The sequence below is a fragment of the Dipodomys spectabilis genome, unplaced genomic scaffold (genome assembly GCF_019054845.1).
Source record: "Dipodomys spectabilis isolate Male_0828 unplaced genomic scaffold, ASM1905484v1 ptg000112l, whole genome shotgun sequence".
Taxonomy (NCBI): domain Eukaryota; kingdom Metazoa; phylum Chordata; class Mammalia; order Rodentia; family Heteromyidae; genus Dipodomys; species Dipodomys spectabilis.
The window spans coordinates 3,595,034-3,613,015 of NW_024870789.1; the positions used below are offsets into that span (position 1 = coordinate 3,595,034).

Consider the following 17,982-nt stretch of genomic DNA (forward strand, 5'->3'; position numbering starts at 1 on the left):
AAATTAAAATGGGTGAAGACAGAACTCTCCTGCATTTCCATTCTGCATGTGCAAAGGACAACTGCTCCTGAAGGCAGCTTGACTGAGAGACAAGACTGCTGTTAAAGCACCACAGTTCCCAGATGAAACCCCACCTTTCTTCTAAGAGAGAAACAGCCTTGGGGGAATGTTTAACTGGTCATCTTCAAGTTCCCCTAGGAGTCTTGAAAATTCCAATGCAGCAAAGGGCATGGAATGGAGTGAGCTTTCCACTACCTCCTGTCCTCTCCTACCTACTTCCTAACTGATGGCCAATAGTCAAGCCTAAAACCAAAAGTCCCAAAGAAGAGTGAGGGAGCCCAACTCAGCCCAGTGGGAAAGCAGTCACTAGGATTTCCATAAGAAGCAAATCCAACAGCCATACTCATTAGCATAGTCTTAGTAGCATAAACTTCCTCCACTGGGCAGAATGGAGAATGGAGGAGTAAACAATTTGCAAATGTGCTTAGAATAATGACAGGAAACAAAGACTGGCAAATAATGAACTATTTGTCACCCACATCTTCAAGAAATAGTCTAAAACAGCAAAAGGCAATTCTTTTTTTTTTTTTTTTGGGGGGGGGGGAGGTCTGGTCGTGGGGCCTGAACTCTGGGCCTGGGTGCTGTCCCCTGAGGCTAGGGGGCCCAGGGCCACTTGTGGCTTTTTTCATTTTGCTTATGTGGTGCTGAGGAATCCAACCCAGGGCCTCAGGTTTGCAAGGCAAGCACTCTACCACTGAGCCACCTTCCCAGCCCGAAAGGGCAATTCTTAATGTGGTCTTTCACCAGGAAGCAAGGAGCTCAGGTCTGGGTAGAGTAAGAACCAAAGGTGGGGATAATACTAACATCAGTTAGTTAAAGAAAAAAAATTTAAGCACAGTACTAGTAATAAGAATTCCAAACAGAATTCCAAGAGGAATATTAGTTTCTAAAATAGTTGCAAGCAGACAGGAACCCAGAGCAGAATGTATGCTTATATGCCTGGTGACTTGAACTGCCATTCCCTTCTCCCAACTGCTTCCTGTTATCACAGGGGCAGCTTGAGGAACCCAGTGAAGGAAGAAGTTGCCAGTGTTTTTAACAGGGACTGGCACTCAATTTCAAGAACCTCACCTCTTACCTTTGGAAAGGTAGAAAAAAAAATCTACTGCACAATGCTACCTAGAAAATAGTTTGAAAGGTTAAAACACCTGCCTAGCATATCTAGCAGGTAACCCTGAATTTGATCCCTTGAAACATCAAAAAGTTAAAACAGGGCAAGGTGGGAGAGAAAACATCCCCAAATGTGATAAGGTACTTTCTTCTAACTTCTATAAAATCCTTTGTAAACAATAAGAAAAATGAGCCCAGCTGAGACTCTTAGAAAGTCAATCTGTATTAAAAAGAGGAGTGAGGGACCTAAGCTTTAGAGTCAGTCAGAACTACTACATTTCTGAGCAAAGTGAGAATCTCTGTGAGTTTTAGTTTCCAAAAACAATGGAGATATCAACCCTGTACATATATATACAGGTCAACAGTCCACAAGCACTGACTGAATGTCTCCTCTGCAAGGATTACTGAGCAAAGGAAAAGCAATTCTAAGACCCCCTCCCCCAGTAGCCTCTGAAGGACACACAAAGACAGGGTGCACAGGCTAAAGACAGAGATTGCTAGGAAATAAAACAATACGTTAGAAACAGAGGGAGAAGAATGGCTATCTCCTGTCCAAGGCTCCCGTCATAACTCCCCAGTGACACACAGTAAACCATTATAGCACACATAACAGACCAAGAAAAAAAATAATAACAGCATTTGAACTACACACAGCTCCCAAAGAAAACATGAAGCCCATCACACTGTGGTCAACACTTCAAAAACACTTGTAGGATGGCTTCAAAATCTCAATGCATGGGGAAATCATTTCAAAAAGATGAAATCAATGTGCCCAAAGCCAAGACATAAGCCTATATCCCAGCATGAAGATAATCGATAATATACTATTATTAACACCATTACTATTAATAATCTGTGACTGGAAACAGGTAAGGGCTGCAGTTAAAATTGGGGGTTTGAAATACAGAAGAAAAAGATTATTTCACTAGCTAGTTTTTGAAGTTTGAATGACTCAAAAGGAAAAGCCACACTGCCAAAATATTTTCCAATTGAAAACAAGTGTTCAAGGGAAGCAGAAGTGGGTCAATATGCTGAGCTAAACAGATAAGTCTTGGTAGTTTCAGGTATTACAGAGGACTACTTTGAAGCACAGGGACTATTTCTGGAATCACATTACAGTTCAGTATTTCCAAAGTTCTAGTCCTTCAACTGAAGGCAACCTGGGGCAATTTGGTCCATTTCTATATTAAATTAGCAAAACATTTCTGAACAGCACAATTGTCTTAATACTGCAGGCTTTAACATTTAGGTGTAGAATGGCACCTCCCACTGCACAGGCTGAATCATCCCTAGCCTCTCACCTGCAATTATCATTTGCAGATCCTCAGGCTCCCATCAGGAAATAAAAACTCCCTCTGGGGGCCTCATGTTCTATGGGAGTTAAGAGGGAGGACAAAAACAAAAACTTCACTGTGGCTCATACTACTCTGAAAACATCTACTTTCAACACACAATATTAAAGCAATCTGATAAAAGTAAAACACTCTCAAGTCTCTAGGCTTGGGGAGTAGACAGGCCAGCTTCTTCTGTTAAGGCCATTTCCAAAACTGAAGCACAGGATATTCCATCAGTTGAGATGTTTTGATTAAAGCATTTTCCTCCCTGGTTAACAAGATGTAACAGATATCACTGACTTCCCTAATAACAGTACAGCCCTGCACTTGGCATCTTCACAATTTTAAAGCTGAACCGTCATATAGAAAAGTTATAGCCAGAGTGTCTCTGCAATCATAACTCTGAAGTAGTTGTGACATGCCTGGACTCTACAACCGTACGGATAGAGAAATCACATTCCATATAGCCTCCTACCCTCCATAGCAGGCACTTGAAAACCAAGCTCTGAACTGTGGAGCAATGTGGGCATATTCTAATCACCACCAATTACTCCTAGAATCACTGCCCAAGACCAAGAGGTATGAAACTCCACACAAAAAATTTAACTATCACAATCCATGCTTCAAGGAGCATGGGGAGCACATGAAATGTGTCTCCAGAAAGCAGTGTCCATCTGAAGAGATCCACCAAACTTCCAGCTTCCCTGCAGAAGGGGAGTGCTCCCCTCGGTTAAAAGGACTCAGACATACCTCTCACAGCAAGATTCCCATAGCACATTTTTATTCAATTTACAAAAATTTGATTTACACCAATTTTGCCAACATATAGTCCAGAGTATAATTAGAGATAGATCTACATTGTAAATGGAAGAGGCAGAACCTCTCCAGTTGAAGTTCAACAAAAACATCTTGGTTTAACATGTCCGTTAATGACATTAAGCACAGATCTGAAGATTACTCAGCCCCTTTGTCAGTCCATGTGTTATTTATAGGGCAGCATATCAATCATGTCTTCCTCTTATTATGTCCTACTTTCTTGTCCTAAACTATTTGGTCTGTCAAATTATACAATCCATTGCAGCTGCAAATCTAAACAATGCCTGATAAAAGATTAATAGAATAGTTGGGTTCTCAGCAAACACACACTCATACACATACACATACACATGCATATACACACACACATGCACACACAGAAAGAGAGAGAGAGATTCATCAATGTCTTTTTATTTGCATATTTGGCTGACTGCCCCCTGTAGCAAATATGTAAGGCACAATGCTCAGGTATCCTGGTTTATGGTTTGCATTTAATTCAGGGTGTCAATCTGCTTCTGTTTTAATTACATCCATCTTGATATGTTATTACAATCCCATAAAAACTTCTTTTCATTATATGAATGGCTATAAATATATACACATGACAAACAGTTGTTATAAATTTTCTGGTTCAGCAATAAACAGACAAGATGCCTTAGCCAGCACGTCATGTGGATTTAATATTTTGAATCTTTCTTGAGTTTAGTTGAGCCTTCCACTCAAACACTCTCCAAAGTTCCTTGTTTTTTCAAGTTATAAGGTCAATGTTGTTAAGTTGTTCAGTTTCCCAAGACTGCTACCCTGAAGAAAATATTTTAATCCTCCTCATCCCCAACAAATGTCTAAATTTTGAAGTGGGCCACAGTAACATCATCTTATATCCAAATGTTACGTTATCTTTCCACTTGACATTCAAGAAGGAAAAGCCCTCCTATTAGCACCCTATTTTAAATTACATCTTCAGTACAGAAAGGTGGGCAGGAGGATGTATCTACAGGAAAGGGCCAATGCACTTCCCTCCACTCCTAGGAACAGTGTGGAGTGGAAGAAGACTGCTTGTAAAGATACTAACAGGACATTAGTGTGGGAACCTTTTACAACCATGGGTAGTCAATCTTATTTTTAGCATTTATTTTGAAAAAAACTTCCTCCAATCCTTGGGACTTCCCAGTACTAAGGGGAAACACACGACTCCTCATATCATTGGGTAAATCAGAGCCTGTGGCTCCCAGTGTGATATGCAGCATGTCAATTAACCCCTCAGAGCTCTGTTTTCATTTGCCAGCTGAGAGAGAAACGCATCACTAAAGACTGCAGCTGTGCCTAAATCTCGTGGAGGTGACTTAGAAAGCACCTGGTCCACTTGACCATACCACCCATGACTGGAGGAAAATGAATGGACAAGCTGCTCTGGGAAAGGCTAGGTCTCAATTTTAGGATAATTCTCCATATGCACATTAATCTCAAAACTGTAATTCTCACAAGTAACTGAAAAGTGACTACCATAGCAAACACAGGAGGAGTAAAAAACAGCATGCAATGACAATGACAGCAAATGCCCTGTTTCCCTTTGCCCCAATGGAAGTCCATTTCATTTAAACCATGTAAAATTGTCACTGAGAAAAGCACAATCCAGGACCTTTGTTATTTCTACCAACTGACTGTGTACAGAACAAATGGGTGGAAATCACTGGACTTTAAGGGGAGAAATCTAATGCCTAACAACTGCATTTATCCACAGCTTCACTTTCTTAGCATTTTACTCTTGAAAGTTATTAACTATGAAAAACTATTCATTGAAAGACACTCAGCCAGCAGTATAATTGAACAGAGACCTACAAGCAAAAAATCTATTGCTATAATACTTGAGATAACTGCAATAGTGAACTATTATCTCTTAATTTCTTGTTTTAAGTTTATAAAATATCATTGTAAGCAGAAATTTTACAGAAGGCTACAATGAGGTTGGCTGTGTGCCTCAATGTGGGGGAGGGGTAGGTATGTGGATAGCAAGGAAAATGGAATCCTCATACTTAGAGCAATTTGGCAAAGTACTGGAAGTGACTAATTCTCAAAATTCTCAGATTCCTTCACCCATACAATCAAGAGTCAGTCTTTGCAGGTACCTCAGGTAGTATTCACACAGAACTACAGAGAACTTATGGTGGGAAGATTCTCTGCCAACCTGCATTAGCCAGTCTCCATTTCCTTCTCCTCCATAAGTCTAATTCTACTGCATACAGGTATTTCAGGATGAAGGTACTAAGGTGGTATGCCACCATGAAGCCAAAATGGAAGTCTTTTAATAGTGTTTGTATAGCTAATGTTAGTTCAGACAAAGCCGAACTGAAATTCAGAGAGGATCTGAGAAATAAAAAAGATGAGATATATGTAACTCAGAAAACTGGCAGATAATTCTCCCACAAAGCTGGTATCAGAGACCCTATAACGAATTGTTAAGTCATTAAAGTTTACAAATGTAAAGATTCCAGACTGCCTCCATAATTTCCATAATCCATTACTTCTTATTGTCTGCATTTGTAATTTTGTTATCTCAACCTCAGTAAGGGAAGAGAGCAGGAGATAGGAAAGCAGGCAACAGATGGATGGGAAACGCAACTGGACCCTAAAATCAGACTGCCACACATACATATTCACCCTCTCCCTTTATTTCCAAACTTGCTCGTCCTTAACCAGGTCCTCAGGTCCTAAAGTATGCTCGCTTTCAGAACTGAAATGCTGGAGCTGGCCAGTGGACTGGACAGTTACCACCAAACTTTCTAAGTCAGAAAAATGAAACATGGAACCAAGACCCAGCTCCCCAACTTCTCTAGGAGTTCTGACTCTGTTAATTAACAGTTGGGACACAAGAGGCAAATGGTGGCTAATCTGAAACCTTTGTTTTAACATCAATGTCAACCTCCTTTCTCTCTCATTCAACCTTCTCTTCCAGGTTGTTAAAATAAAAAGGCAGTAATACATAAAGAAAGGACCAACAGAGGAAAAATGATGTTGGCTGGAGGGCAGTGTGATGGCTTCAGAGCGGGCTCCCTTTACAATGAAAAGAGCAATTCATAGCATCAGCTGCACCAGTACTCACTTCATGGTGGGGTTACTGACAATAATCAGCTAAAAGGCTGACACCAGGCAGAGGAAGAGGGGAGGAAAAGCCAAGGACTAATCTCCCTGGCTCGGTACCTCTCACACGTAAGCAATAGCATCCCCAGGACAGCAAGTCATCTACTATCAGACCACTCACCCTGGTCTTGCTTGGAGACCACCAAGGGTCAGACCTGCAGTGACCTGTGTGAAATCCTGGGCAGCGTTTTCCACAGTGGATTCTGAATGCAATGCTGACAAGTGCCCTGTGACAACTAAACTGCCTTTTCTGATATCCACAATTTCCATTAACGTAATAGAGACTTTAATTCTGGCAGAAAGAGACAGTTGTCTAACCCATTGAGCTCCAAACTCTATTTGAGGGTAGATCACTCTATTTTGGTGTGGAACACAACCCATGCACATCCTGCAAAGCTCATCCCCTTCCAGCTTGAAAACATCTGCTCTAAACTAGTCTAAATTTCTCTACCAATGATGTTTCCAGAGAACAATTGCCCAAGGAAGGTCACATAATTTGTTAGAAGGAACAAGCCTGGTCCACAGGTATCTACAGCCCTCCTGATCCTCTAATAGGGATGAATTACCTACTTCGGTATTCATTTCTACCAGCCCTTTCCTGCCCCCAAATCCTAATCACATAACACCTTCTCACTGGTCTTGTACCTTTGCCTTCTTCAATATTCCTTTAGAATGTACTCTGTGTCTCCCAATCCTACCTAGCCTACCCTCTGGAGCCATCCAACACTGCCTAGAGCTCACCACCCTCTCTGACTGCTTGATGCACTTGGCTATTATCAGATATTCAAATGTCTGTCTCAGATTTATTTTACAGGTGCTGGATTTAGCAACTGTTCACATGCTACATATATTTTACATTTCTCTGTCCTGGGGCCTTGCACATACTAAGCACTCCATCAATATTTGCTGATTGATACAAGGAACATGATAAATGTTGGTTTTCAAACAAGTGATAAGTGAGATCTGGACATCATCAATTATTTGAGCCTACTAACATGGCATGCATCAGTTTATCAGATTTTGTACTGTCTACTTATTAGAGTCTACTAACATGGCATACTAACAGCACATCAGATTTCGTACAACCTACTTACATCTAGTGATGCATGGGTAAGCCCTGAAGGAGTAAAGAAATAAGACCACATGAGAGTCTCATTCTGACCCTCTACCAGAAGTAACTTCATGTGTGTTAATCTCACCAATTCCATCTCCACTTCCCTTAGTGTTCTGCACTAAAGGAAGATCCCCCAGGAACCAATGCATAACAGCATTATGAATTGGGGGGAGGGGGGGTAGGAGGGATTTGCACCCTTGAACACTCACATGGCTTCCTAACAGAAACAGAAACTCAAGAACCAGAATGGCACATTATCTGGTACCTCAGGATATACAGATGGTACTAAAATTCCAACAGTCCCCGTTTATACTTTGCTTGCTAGAAGCCACATTGGTGTGTGTTTGTTTGTCTTTAACTATACATGATTTGGGGGGAAGGGCGGTATTTGCTCTCATCCTGTCATTGAAAGATTATACAAATGCACAATACTACATCCATGGTAATTCTGCTTCTCAATTCCATAATGAAAAGAACACCTCATTCAACTTTAGCCTCCTCACCTACCCTCTTATCTTCTATCATGAGACTCTCCATAATCACACACTTGAACTTCAGGGCACAATTACTCAAGATAAGTGTCCCTGTAGAATAGGAAACTATCTCAGCCAGTTCCACAGCCTATGAAGTGTAGGACCTGCCAGAATGCCCTCAAAGCTTCCATCATCTTAAACAAAAATCCAACAACAGTGGAAAATAACCCACATTTTAAAATGCAGGCTCTTATTAGACACAGTTACTACTTTTACTCCAGTATCTATGAAACTAGAGCTGGACTGACATTTGTATAGTAACATAGTTCATTAGAAGTTAGGAGCCTCTTTCTTGGAAGAAAGCCCCAATTCAGGTACCCAGACTGGATAAAATCATGGGGGTAAATATGTCTAGTAACTCCCAAAGCATGCTGGTCCAAGGTCTACTAGCTACTACTCTACACTGGAATAGCGATAAGCCTCACGGGGAAAGCCAGTGTTTCTGGTTTCTCCTCCTATCATACCAGCAGCAACCTTGATGCTATACAGTGGCAATTATTTTTATTTCTAAACACAAAGCACAAAAATGCATATACTCAAGGTAACTCTTAGCATCTGTAAATGATTCTTAACATTTACAAACATACTCAACACACATCTCTATGCAGGCTTATTATTTAGCTGCCTGTTTCCTAATAATTCTTGATGATAATTCAGTAAATCTTTCCAACTGGGTACAGGGGTATCATAAGAGGTTTTGCCTTAATGATCACTATACACTATATACATCCCACATATGTTCTGTCCATCCAATGTCAAAACCACATGATAACAAACAGCCTCTTATCAAGGAACCTGACGGGTATGATTTTTTGATTCCCCTGATGTGTTTTCAATATGAAAATTGATTTGTTCACAAGTTTCCTCAAAATGTGGGCTTCTGAAGATGTGAACACTGTCATATTAGGAAACTGTTGTCCATGTGGAAAAGAGAATGGTCTCTGGAGGGGTTGGAGGTTTTGAGCATTATAATGAAAAAATTTATATGTAAATATTAGCAGGTGACATTATAGTAGACATGAAAGGGAAAATGAAAATAGAAGAGAAACAAGATGTAGGTTGACAGTGGTCGAGCCTGGGTGTTAGGTATACTGAGGTTCAATACAGTTTGTCTACGTTTTGGATATACTTACATTTTCTATAAAATAATTTTTTAAAATCAGACCACACAGAGACATGGCATGACATTTAGATATGAAGGCAGGATAGCTGTCAGCTAACCAAGTAACCTGGGTCTTGAATGTAGAAAAGTAGTAGAAAAAAAAATTCGAGCAAGGGAAGAAATGGCAGTAATGATACATTTTGAATTTGATTTTTGTAAAAATTAAAAGTTTTTAAGCTCAAAACAAAGAATGGACACATCTTCTCCCAAAAGTCAAATGTGAAGCTGTAAGAAAATCACAAGCCTACTCATCTAGTTACACAAGATAGTTTTTAAATTGCATGAAGTTATATCAATCTCTGCCTAGAGTTCAGAACCAACCACAGGAATCCAGAGGCCCCTCTTGCTCAGTGGGCCACCAAGCACAGAAGACAAGCACACAGGAAACACAACCACTTGTAACCAACTCTTTCAAGTACTTTCCTAAGCCAATCACAGATAGCAACAGTGCCCCAAATTCTAGGCCATGTTTTCACTTACAATTCATGCTGCCATTTCGATCCTATTTTAAAGCAAGAGAGAAAGACAGAGGAAGAGGTCACAGTTCCCTAAACCCATCTACCTTGACAGAGCTAAAGCTTTATTTAGAATCCTCCTAAGTGGTTAAGCCTCAACCCTCTTCATTTTAGCCAGTCATCACCATGCTAGAACCCAAGGGTAACTCAACCACTAATGGAAATTTCTTACCAACCACCACCATCACCCTCCCTTTCTCCCAATCACTGGTCACCACCCACCACCATTCATTCCATCACCACAGCCAAAAGCAGTTCACAGAAGAGCCTCTTTCCAAATATTTAAGCCTGACACCCAAACACAGACACAGAAGCAGTAACCTAAGCCTGTGCAGTCACTGTATGTGCAAGTTCAGCTTTCATTAACAAAGCTTGCACATCTGAAACAATGCCATAGTAACAGCAAAAAAAAAAAAAAAAAAAAAAATTAAATAAGCCAAAAGGGAAAAGTTTCATTCAGGAACCTCAAACCATCACATCAAGTGTAGGACAGGCTATAGACCAATTCCTCTTTTGGTTCTGTGCCTAAGAAAGCTGGACCCACTCTAAAGAATCTCAAGGCCTTCCTGTTGTGGTGGTGTTGGTGGTGGTGTGTGCTGGGGGTGGGGAAGCAGTAGGGGTAAGAAAGAAGGCAGCTAAATTTATGGAGGCCAATGACCAATGCCAGAATCAAATCAGATATGTTCAGCAAAGATAGTTTCCTGTGACCACTGGACTGTCTCCTTCTGCTTCCCTCCTCCCAACAGCCTCCACCCACCCACCCACCTAGGAGCCTCTTAGCAGGCAGGAAAATGTGCATTTTAAAATCAAAGCTGCCTGCAGGTGCCTGAGCAATAAAGACACACATATACACACAAAGCCTATCACTTACACACACACAGAGAGAGAGAGAGAGAGAGAGAGAGAGAGAGAGAGAGAGAGAGAGAGAGAGAAATAGAGAGAGCGCGCACACACAAGAAAGGGGAAAGGGACAATTGGTGACAAGCCCTTCAGCTTCCAGCTAGGATTTTCTTTCCTCCCACCAATCCTCCCTGGTGTCCCTTTTTCTGTCCTTCAACTAAATTGTTCCTGCACACACACACACACACACACACACACACACGTGCATATGTATATATAGATATAGATAATATAATTAACCCTTTCTGCATTAGAGCCCCACGCAGAAAAATATTCCATCCTTTCGTCTTCTCTCCCCTCCTCCCTCCTTTCTCCCAACCAAGAGAAAACGCCCCCTTCCCCAGATTCACCAAAAAAAAAAAAAAAAGGTGGGGGTGGGGGTGGGTCAAAGAAACCACCAAACCCCATCAGCCTCTGGTCCCCAGGACACCGAGGCAAGGTATCTACTAGCCAGACACACAGGGACATATGGCTCGGGAGAAAGCACACACAGATCCGTCCACAAGCGCCCCAAACCAGCAAAGAGACTTCCACCAGCGAAGAAGCCATGATTGGGGAGGGAGAGGAGGAAGGAGTAGGGGGCAGAGCTCTCGCCGGAGAGGGGGGCGCATTGTTGTGATGCCCGAACCCCTTTTTCTGCCCATCTGCTGCGGAAGGGGTGCTCGGAAGGGGCGCGGGGAGAGGCCAGCGACCAGGCACGGCTCGGCGAGTCCCTCCTGCCGCCTGCCTGCCCGCGCCCCCAGCTCCCCTCCAACAATAAGACCTCAGCCGAGACAGACACACAGACAAGACAGACGGCCCCGCGCGCGGCGGCGAGGGAGGATGGGGCGCAGGGCACGGCGGAGCGGGGTCGTGCGTGGAGGGGAGGCGGGGGGCGGGGAGGGCAGGGAGGGCGGGCAGGGGGTTCCCCCTTACCTCCAGCGCTTCAAAAGTGACAAAGCTGGTCATGGCAAATCCATCAATGATGTCCTCTTCGGCCGAGGTGGACTCCCTCCGCTTCCTCCGCGGGGGTCTGGGCCGGGACGGGGCGGAGGACGGGGGCTTTCCATTGTCTTCCTTGTCGGAGCCCGACGAGGAGGCGAGCGAGGGCGCCCGGGTCCGGCCGGCCCCGCCAGCGCCGGCCGCGCCGCCCCCCAGTCCGCCCCGGGAGCGCCTCTCCCGGTCTCGCTGCGATCGCGACCGCCGCTTTTTGCGGAGTCCATGGCCCCGAGTCGGGCCATCCATGGCTGTCCCTCGCTGGGGTGTCCCCGCTGGCCGCCCGCCCGCCGCGGCCACACACACACACACACACAAAAAAAAAAAAAACCGGGGGGAAAAATTGACACCGAGCCCTCGCCCTCCGGCGGGCGGCCTGCCCAGCGCCCCCCGCCCGGCCGGGCGCGGGGAGACGGCGGCCGGAGGAGGGAAGAAAGAGAGGAGAAAGAGAGGGGGAAGGGGCGGCGGGCGCGGAGCCCAAGTGCGGGCGCCGCGAGCGCCGGGTCGGGGACGCCGGGAGCGGCGCCGCGCGAAGTAATGGCTGAACACACCGGGCTCCTTCGCGGAGAGAAGGAACAACTCAGCCGGCAGGCGATAAATCAGAATAGCGGAATGCTTTGATCCGAAGCCCGGGAGGCTCGGGCGCCCGCCCCGCGCCCCGAGCAAAACGCTGCCCCCCCCCTCTCCGGAGCGGGGCCGGGGCCCCCGGAGGTCGCCGGAAAGTGGGGGGCGGTGAACTTCACCCCCGGCCGCCGCCTCTCACGCCCGCCGCCCAGGAAACTCGCGGCCCGGCTCCCGAATTGTGCAGAATCGCATCCCGCGGAGGCCGAGGCCGGGGGGCCGCGGGAGAGGGCCGGGCCCCCGGGCGGGGCGCATCCCGGGCCCCGGCGGCCGGGCGGGCTCGGGGGTGCGGGGCCGCCGCCCTCGCCCGCTCCCGGGGAAGAGGTCGCTCCGCGGGGGAACACAAACAATGCTGAGCGCGACGGCAGGGGCGAGCCAGCCCGTCGAGGGCGGACGCGGGAGGAGAGCTCCGCCGCCCGAACCCCCGGGGCGTCCTCGCCGCCCCGCCGGGGGAGATGCGGCCGCCGTCCGGTCCGCTCTGCTCCGCGCTGACCGCCGCTAACGCTGCCGCCGCCGCCGCCACCTCGACAGCCCCGAGCCGGAGGGCTCACGGAGGGTCCCCGGGCGGCTGCAGCGGGAGCCCGGGCACGGCCCCATCCTCCGCCCGCCTCGCGCAGCTCGCGCTCCGCCCCCTCCGCGGCCGGCCCACCGCCGCCGCCCGCCTCAGCCTCGCCTCAGCCTCGCCGCGGCGCCGCGCCGCGCCCGCCCCGAGCCCGTTCGCTCGCTCGCTCGCTCCTTGCTCCGAGCTCCTGCGCGCACTCGCCCCGAGCCCGCGGGCGCGCTCCCGCACGCACGCCCCCCTCCGCGCACGCGCTTATCCCCCCAGCGCGGCGCGCGCGGCCTCGGGCCGGCCGGGTCACGTGGGCGCTCGCGCTCCCTCCTCCCCGCCCCCTCCCCAGTTGTAGAGTGAGTAGAAAAGCGAAAGGCTGGGGGCCGGCCGCGCTCGCGAGCCCGGGGCATGCGCGCTAGCGCGGCCGGGCCTGCGCACTCGGGGGCGGGCGGAGGGGGGCGCCGCCGGCCGGGGGGCTCTCCCGGCGCGGGGAGGAGTTGACGCGTGAAGGTGGAGACGGCCCGCGATCCCGCAGGTGGCCCGCGGGACTCGTGCGTGGCGCCCCCCCCCCGCGGCGCGCGCCCGTTACCCGGTCCGCACCTTCCCCGGGACACTTGCTTCTCCGTCCCGGGCCTGAGCGCGCCCGAGGCTCCAAAGCGTACCTCACGGGAGACCGGAGGAGCTGGGGGCAGGGCAGGGTCGGCGGGGCAGCCTCCCCCGCACCCCCGAGAGGGGCGCGTCTGGAGACCCCAGCACAGGGGCGCGGGGCGCAAGCGCGGGCCTTTGCGCCGTCCAGGCCGACGGGCAGAGTTTGCAAACTTTTTTCTCCCACGTGGTCCTAGTGGCGTGTGGCCGCATCACCCCGCGCCCGAGCGGCTGCTCCCCAGGATGCCGCCCCAGCTCCCCGGCGGTCCCGCCAGCCCAGAAGCGCCCTTGAACCCGGGCAGCCGCCAGGAACGACGGGGCGGGACCCGTCCAGCCCGGTGGCCCGGGACGCGCAACCCACCCGGGGCTCCCCTGCGCGCCCCACCCTGCCCCGCCTCCCTCGACAGGGGAGCTGACGCTGTAAAAAGTTGCGTGAAAGGGCTGACTGCAACCAGAACCCATCAGCAGAAGCGCCCGGCCTCGGGGGGTCAGCGTGGCCGCGCGCGTTGTGCGGGACACTGGAACGGATCCGCGCGCACCGGGACCCCGACAGCCTCCCTTCGCAGCCGCTCGGACCCCCGCTTCCTCGGGACCCCGAACGCCTCCCTCGGCAGCGCTTCGTTGCAGGCTTGGCGACACGAGGGCACCTCCCCCCGCGCCCCTCGAATCCCGCACTTTAGGTGAAGAATAAAGAAAAAAAAAACTGACATTTATTAATTAGGAAGAGCCAGGCTCCGTGTTACAAGGCTTTGTCGACGGTTTATCTCCTCTTTAAAGCCCACACCTACACGTGTCATTAGTCCTGGAAGAGGTGGGAGAGAAAACTGACATTCCCAAGATTGGCTGATTGGTTCCCCCCCCCCCCCAATTTAATAATGATTAGAGCTTACTTAACCACTCCTGTAGGTGCTAGAAATTCAGAAGTCTCCCAGACTGACGAGGTGTTCCTGGCAGGTCTCTCTGGTCTCAACAGATCCTGATTTAGTGGTTGCTCTCTCCCATGTTTTAGGCACACTCCTGCGTCCCCATTTCTGGATATTGCTGAAATCTGGGAGGCAGAAGGAGTGGGGCAGGGGTGGGGGGAGGAAGCAGGGCTCCAGAAGTCGGGCTGAGAATGGGGGAGACAAGCTGGGAGCACCCACTGGACCTCAGGCAGCGCCTTCCAAGGACTAGTTTTCTCATCATGTAAAGCAAGAAGTTCAATTAACTGTTCCCAAAGTTCCCTTTCGGGTCTACCTCCGGTATTCCCAAAAGATGACATCTTAGTTTTCTTGCTGGTTAATTGAGGATCGATTTTCCCGGAGTTTTCTGCCCAGTGTGGCTTCCAACTTTGGTGCTCCGATCTCAACCTCCTGAGTAGCTTGGATTCCAGGCATGAGCCCACCCCACCCCACCCCCCTCCAGTGCTCCTAACAAAAGATGACATCTTTTCCAACAGGGGTTGTGTGCTTTATTTCTTGAGACTAGTGAGTGATGTATGGCCATGTGATTCAATTTATTAGGAACACTGTGCCACTGTCATCCAGAATAGCTTACCTAAGCTGACTGCTGCTGGCTCCAGAGCAATTGGGTAAACAATCCCTCAGTACTGAGTGTACCCCATTTTCTAGAGTGTTGTTCTGGGGGCTTGAAACGCATGCTGGTGTCAAGCTCATCGTCACACAAAATAAAGGCAAGTTCTTGGTCATTTTAACCAAGGGCCTGGGCTTACTTTTAGGGTTTTTCAGAAATGTGGAATTCGCTTCTGGGCTGACAAGATTCTAGGAAAACTCAGAACTAACATTGCAATTGTAGTCCCCTTTCAACAACTTTGGGGCTTTGGTTGAAGGTGTAAAATTGGCAAATATAATAATAATGTTTTAAAAAAGTATTATATTAGTGACTTCCCAGCGTAGCCCTTGGCAGTCCTGTCTTAAAAGAGTAATATCTAGTAGGGGGAAAAATGGATCCTAATAGACTGCATCCAAGAACCTTGCCTCTGGCAAGAGTAATTTGCAAATGCATTTTGGGATAATGTTTAAATGATTTTTTTTTTCTGGGTCGAAGTGTAGTACTCTCTGGAATTGGTAAATGCTTTGGGGTCAGAGTTTCATAGTTTTCTTCCATCAGAGAATTAAATTTGTTTGTGGATTATATTACTCATATTCACCATTTTGCTTGTTCCAATCGCTAATGAATGATTAATGATGCTGTAAAATAGGCTAAGCAATTACTGTGGGCCAGCCACTGTTGCAAATGCATTAAAATAATATCTCAATTAATTCTCATAAATGTTTAGGAAGGTCTTAGGATCCTGTGCTGATTTTGTGTATGTGTGTGTACACGCGCACGCATGTTCACATATCTGTGCACATACATGTGTATCAGTCCTAGGATTTACACTCAGGTTTAAGCTGTCCCTTTGCTACTCTGCTCAAGGCTAGTGCTCTACCACTTGAGCCACACTGTGGCTTTTTGCTGGAGATAAGAATCTCACAGACTTTCCTACTGAGGCTGGTTTCAAACTGTGATCCTCACATCTTAGACTCCTGAGTATAGCTAGGGTTACAGGGATGAGCCACTGGTGCCTGGCTTCCCGTGCCGATTTTATGGCTGAGTAACCTGAGACTTCTTTTTTGTCCAGGGTATATAACAATTTAGTGACAAAATGGACCTGGTCTGAGGGACCTTAATACTTCTTTGAATAACTTGTGCTGAAATACCATCTTTGGAAGGATTAATTGAATTTAGAAGAACATTTTTTGAAAACTATTTAGCAGTGTCTATTAAAGTTACACATATAAAAACCCTCTAGCCCAGCAATTCCACTCAGAAATATATACCAGTATCAGATGCATGCCAGAAAACATATTAAACTGCTCAGTGCAACACTATTCATAATAACTCCCAAGCTGGAAATGTTCCAAATGTTCTACCACAGCAAAGTGGATAATTGGTGGTACATTCCTGAAACAGAATGCAGTCAACGCCATTAAGAATGAGCAATCTACTTTCAAATACGATAGCCAGGGCAAACCTCACAAACATGCCAAATGAAAGTTGAGAGACACATGAAAGTATTGTCAGACTCCACTTACACATACGAAGTACAAAATCATAGCTGGGGGCATGACTCAAATGGTAAACTGCCTGCCTACCATTTCAAACCCAGTACCCCAATAAACAAAGTACAAACAAGGCAACACCCAATAATAGTTAAATCTACTTAAGCGTTTATATAATACCTCATTTTTTTTCATTCAAATGCTCAGTAGGAAAAAAGTTGGATTGCTTTTTTTCCCCCCCACACATGGTAAGTACAATGGAGCATTCTACAGCATTCTTTACCCTCAGATTTCTATCTGGGTGAAATGAAAGATAACACGTAAACTCCACATGGGCATTATAAATGAACTCAGCACTCACATCAGCAAACACTTAGGGGAAGTCTTTGTGCAAGACATTGCACCTGCTCATGAGTAAAGCTTAAGAAATATTTCCCAAAGCAGTTGGTCATTTGGTAGGAAACGCTCTCAGTGATTCTAGAATCCACAAAAGGAAAAACTTACATCTGTGCCCAGGAATAAAATACCCAAGCAGTAAGAGTCTCTGCATGAGTTGTGCCATCTTTTATGCGAATCTGTGATTTATACCCAGATGACCTTTTGCCCATTCAGTCCTGACTATAGCTTAAACATCAGCCAAAGTGAACGTTGAGCCTTCTTCCACTGGTGAAAGCTATATTTTGTACCAGGTTTTCCAAATTGCTAAATTTTTATATCCCTCTGTCTTGCTCTCTGCCAACACAGCAATTATTAGCCTATCATTCTTGATATTACATGCTGGTATATAATATTTGAATTTAATTTATTAGGAAGATTGATTTTTAACTCAAGGCAGTGAAGGTTTATGTTTTGGTCATTTATAACCTTTAGTTTCTTTGTGTGTGTGTCTGTGCTGAGACCAGACACACCACCAGGTGCTTTTGTGCTATTTCCAAATGAACAAATAAGGAGACCAACACACTTAACTTCCCTTCTTTGACCCTCCTAGGTTTTTTTTTTAATAATAATTCTTCCCAGGGAGAAAGGATAATGGGTATTAACTGACAGGATAGACCATCAGTAGTAACATCATTGTAACTTTACCCTAATTATCACCTGCTGTTTTAATTTTTTTCGCATCAGAAGTTGTTTTTGCGAGCTGCGGTTTTAATGTTAAAAAGAAAAAAACATAAGGAGAGGATTGTGGCTCAATTTGCTAAATGTTGTGTCTCCTTCCATGATATCATACAATAAACTTTCATCATCCCTGCAGGTGTCTCTGTGAATGACAAATCGATCAGCCCATATTCTTCAGACTCTGCCGCATGAAGCCAATAAATGATACCTGCTGGTGACCAAATGACGCTCATGAAGAAAGGTGGTTCTGCCAACTTCAATGAGCTTGGATTTAAAGTAAGTAAATAACAGTATTCTCATTCTTTTTCCAGGGCAATGTTTTCCATTTGACATGATGGGAGGAGGGGGA

The 17,982-nt window shown here is 46.7% G+C and overlaps 1 protein-coding gene across 4 annotated transcripts in view; it reads right to left on the bottom strand.

Annotated features, from left to right (window-relative positions):
- Nucleotides 1–12,116, bottom strand: part of Auts2 (activator of transcription and developmental regulator AUTS2) — an 834,018-nt gene extending 821,902 nt beyond the window's left edge. For all 4 annotated transcript variants that reach the window (XM_042688154.1, XM_042688153.1, XM_042688152.1 and 1 more), the window contains exon 1: nt 11,598–12,116. In XM_042688154.1, coding sequence (XP_042544088.1) covers nt 11,598–11,906 — 309 coding nt within the window. In that variant the 5' untranslated portion in view covers nt 11,907–12,116. The remainder of the gene's footprint in view (nt 1–11,597) is intronic.
- Nucleotides 12,117–17,982: the final 5,866 nt, after the last annotated feature.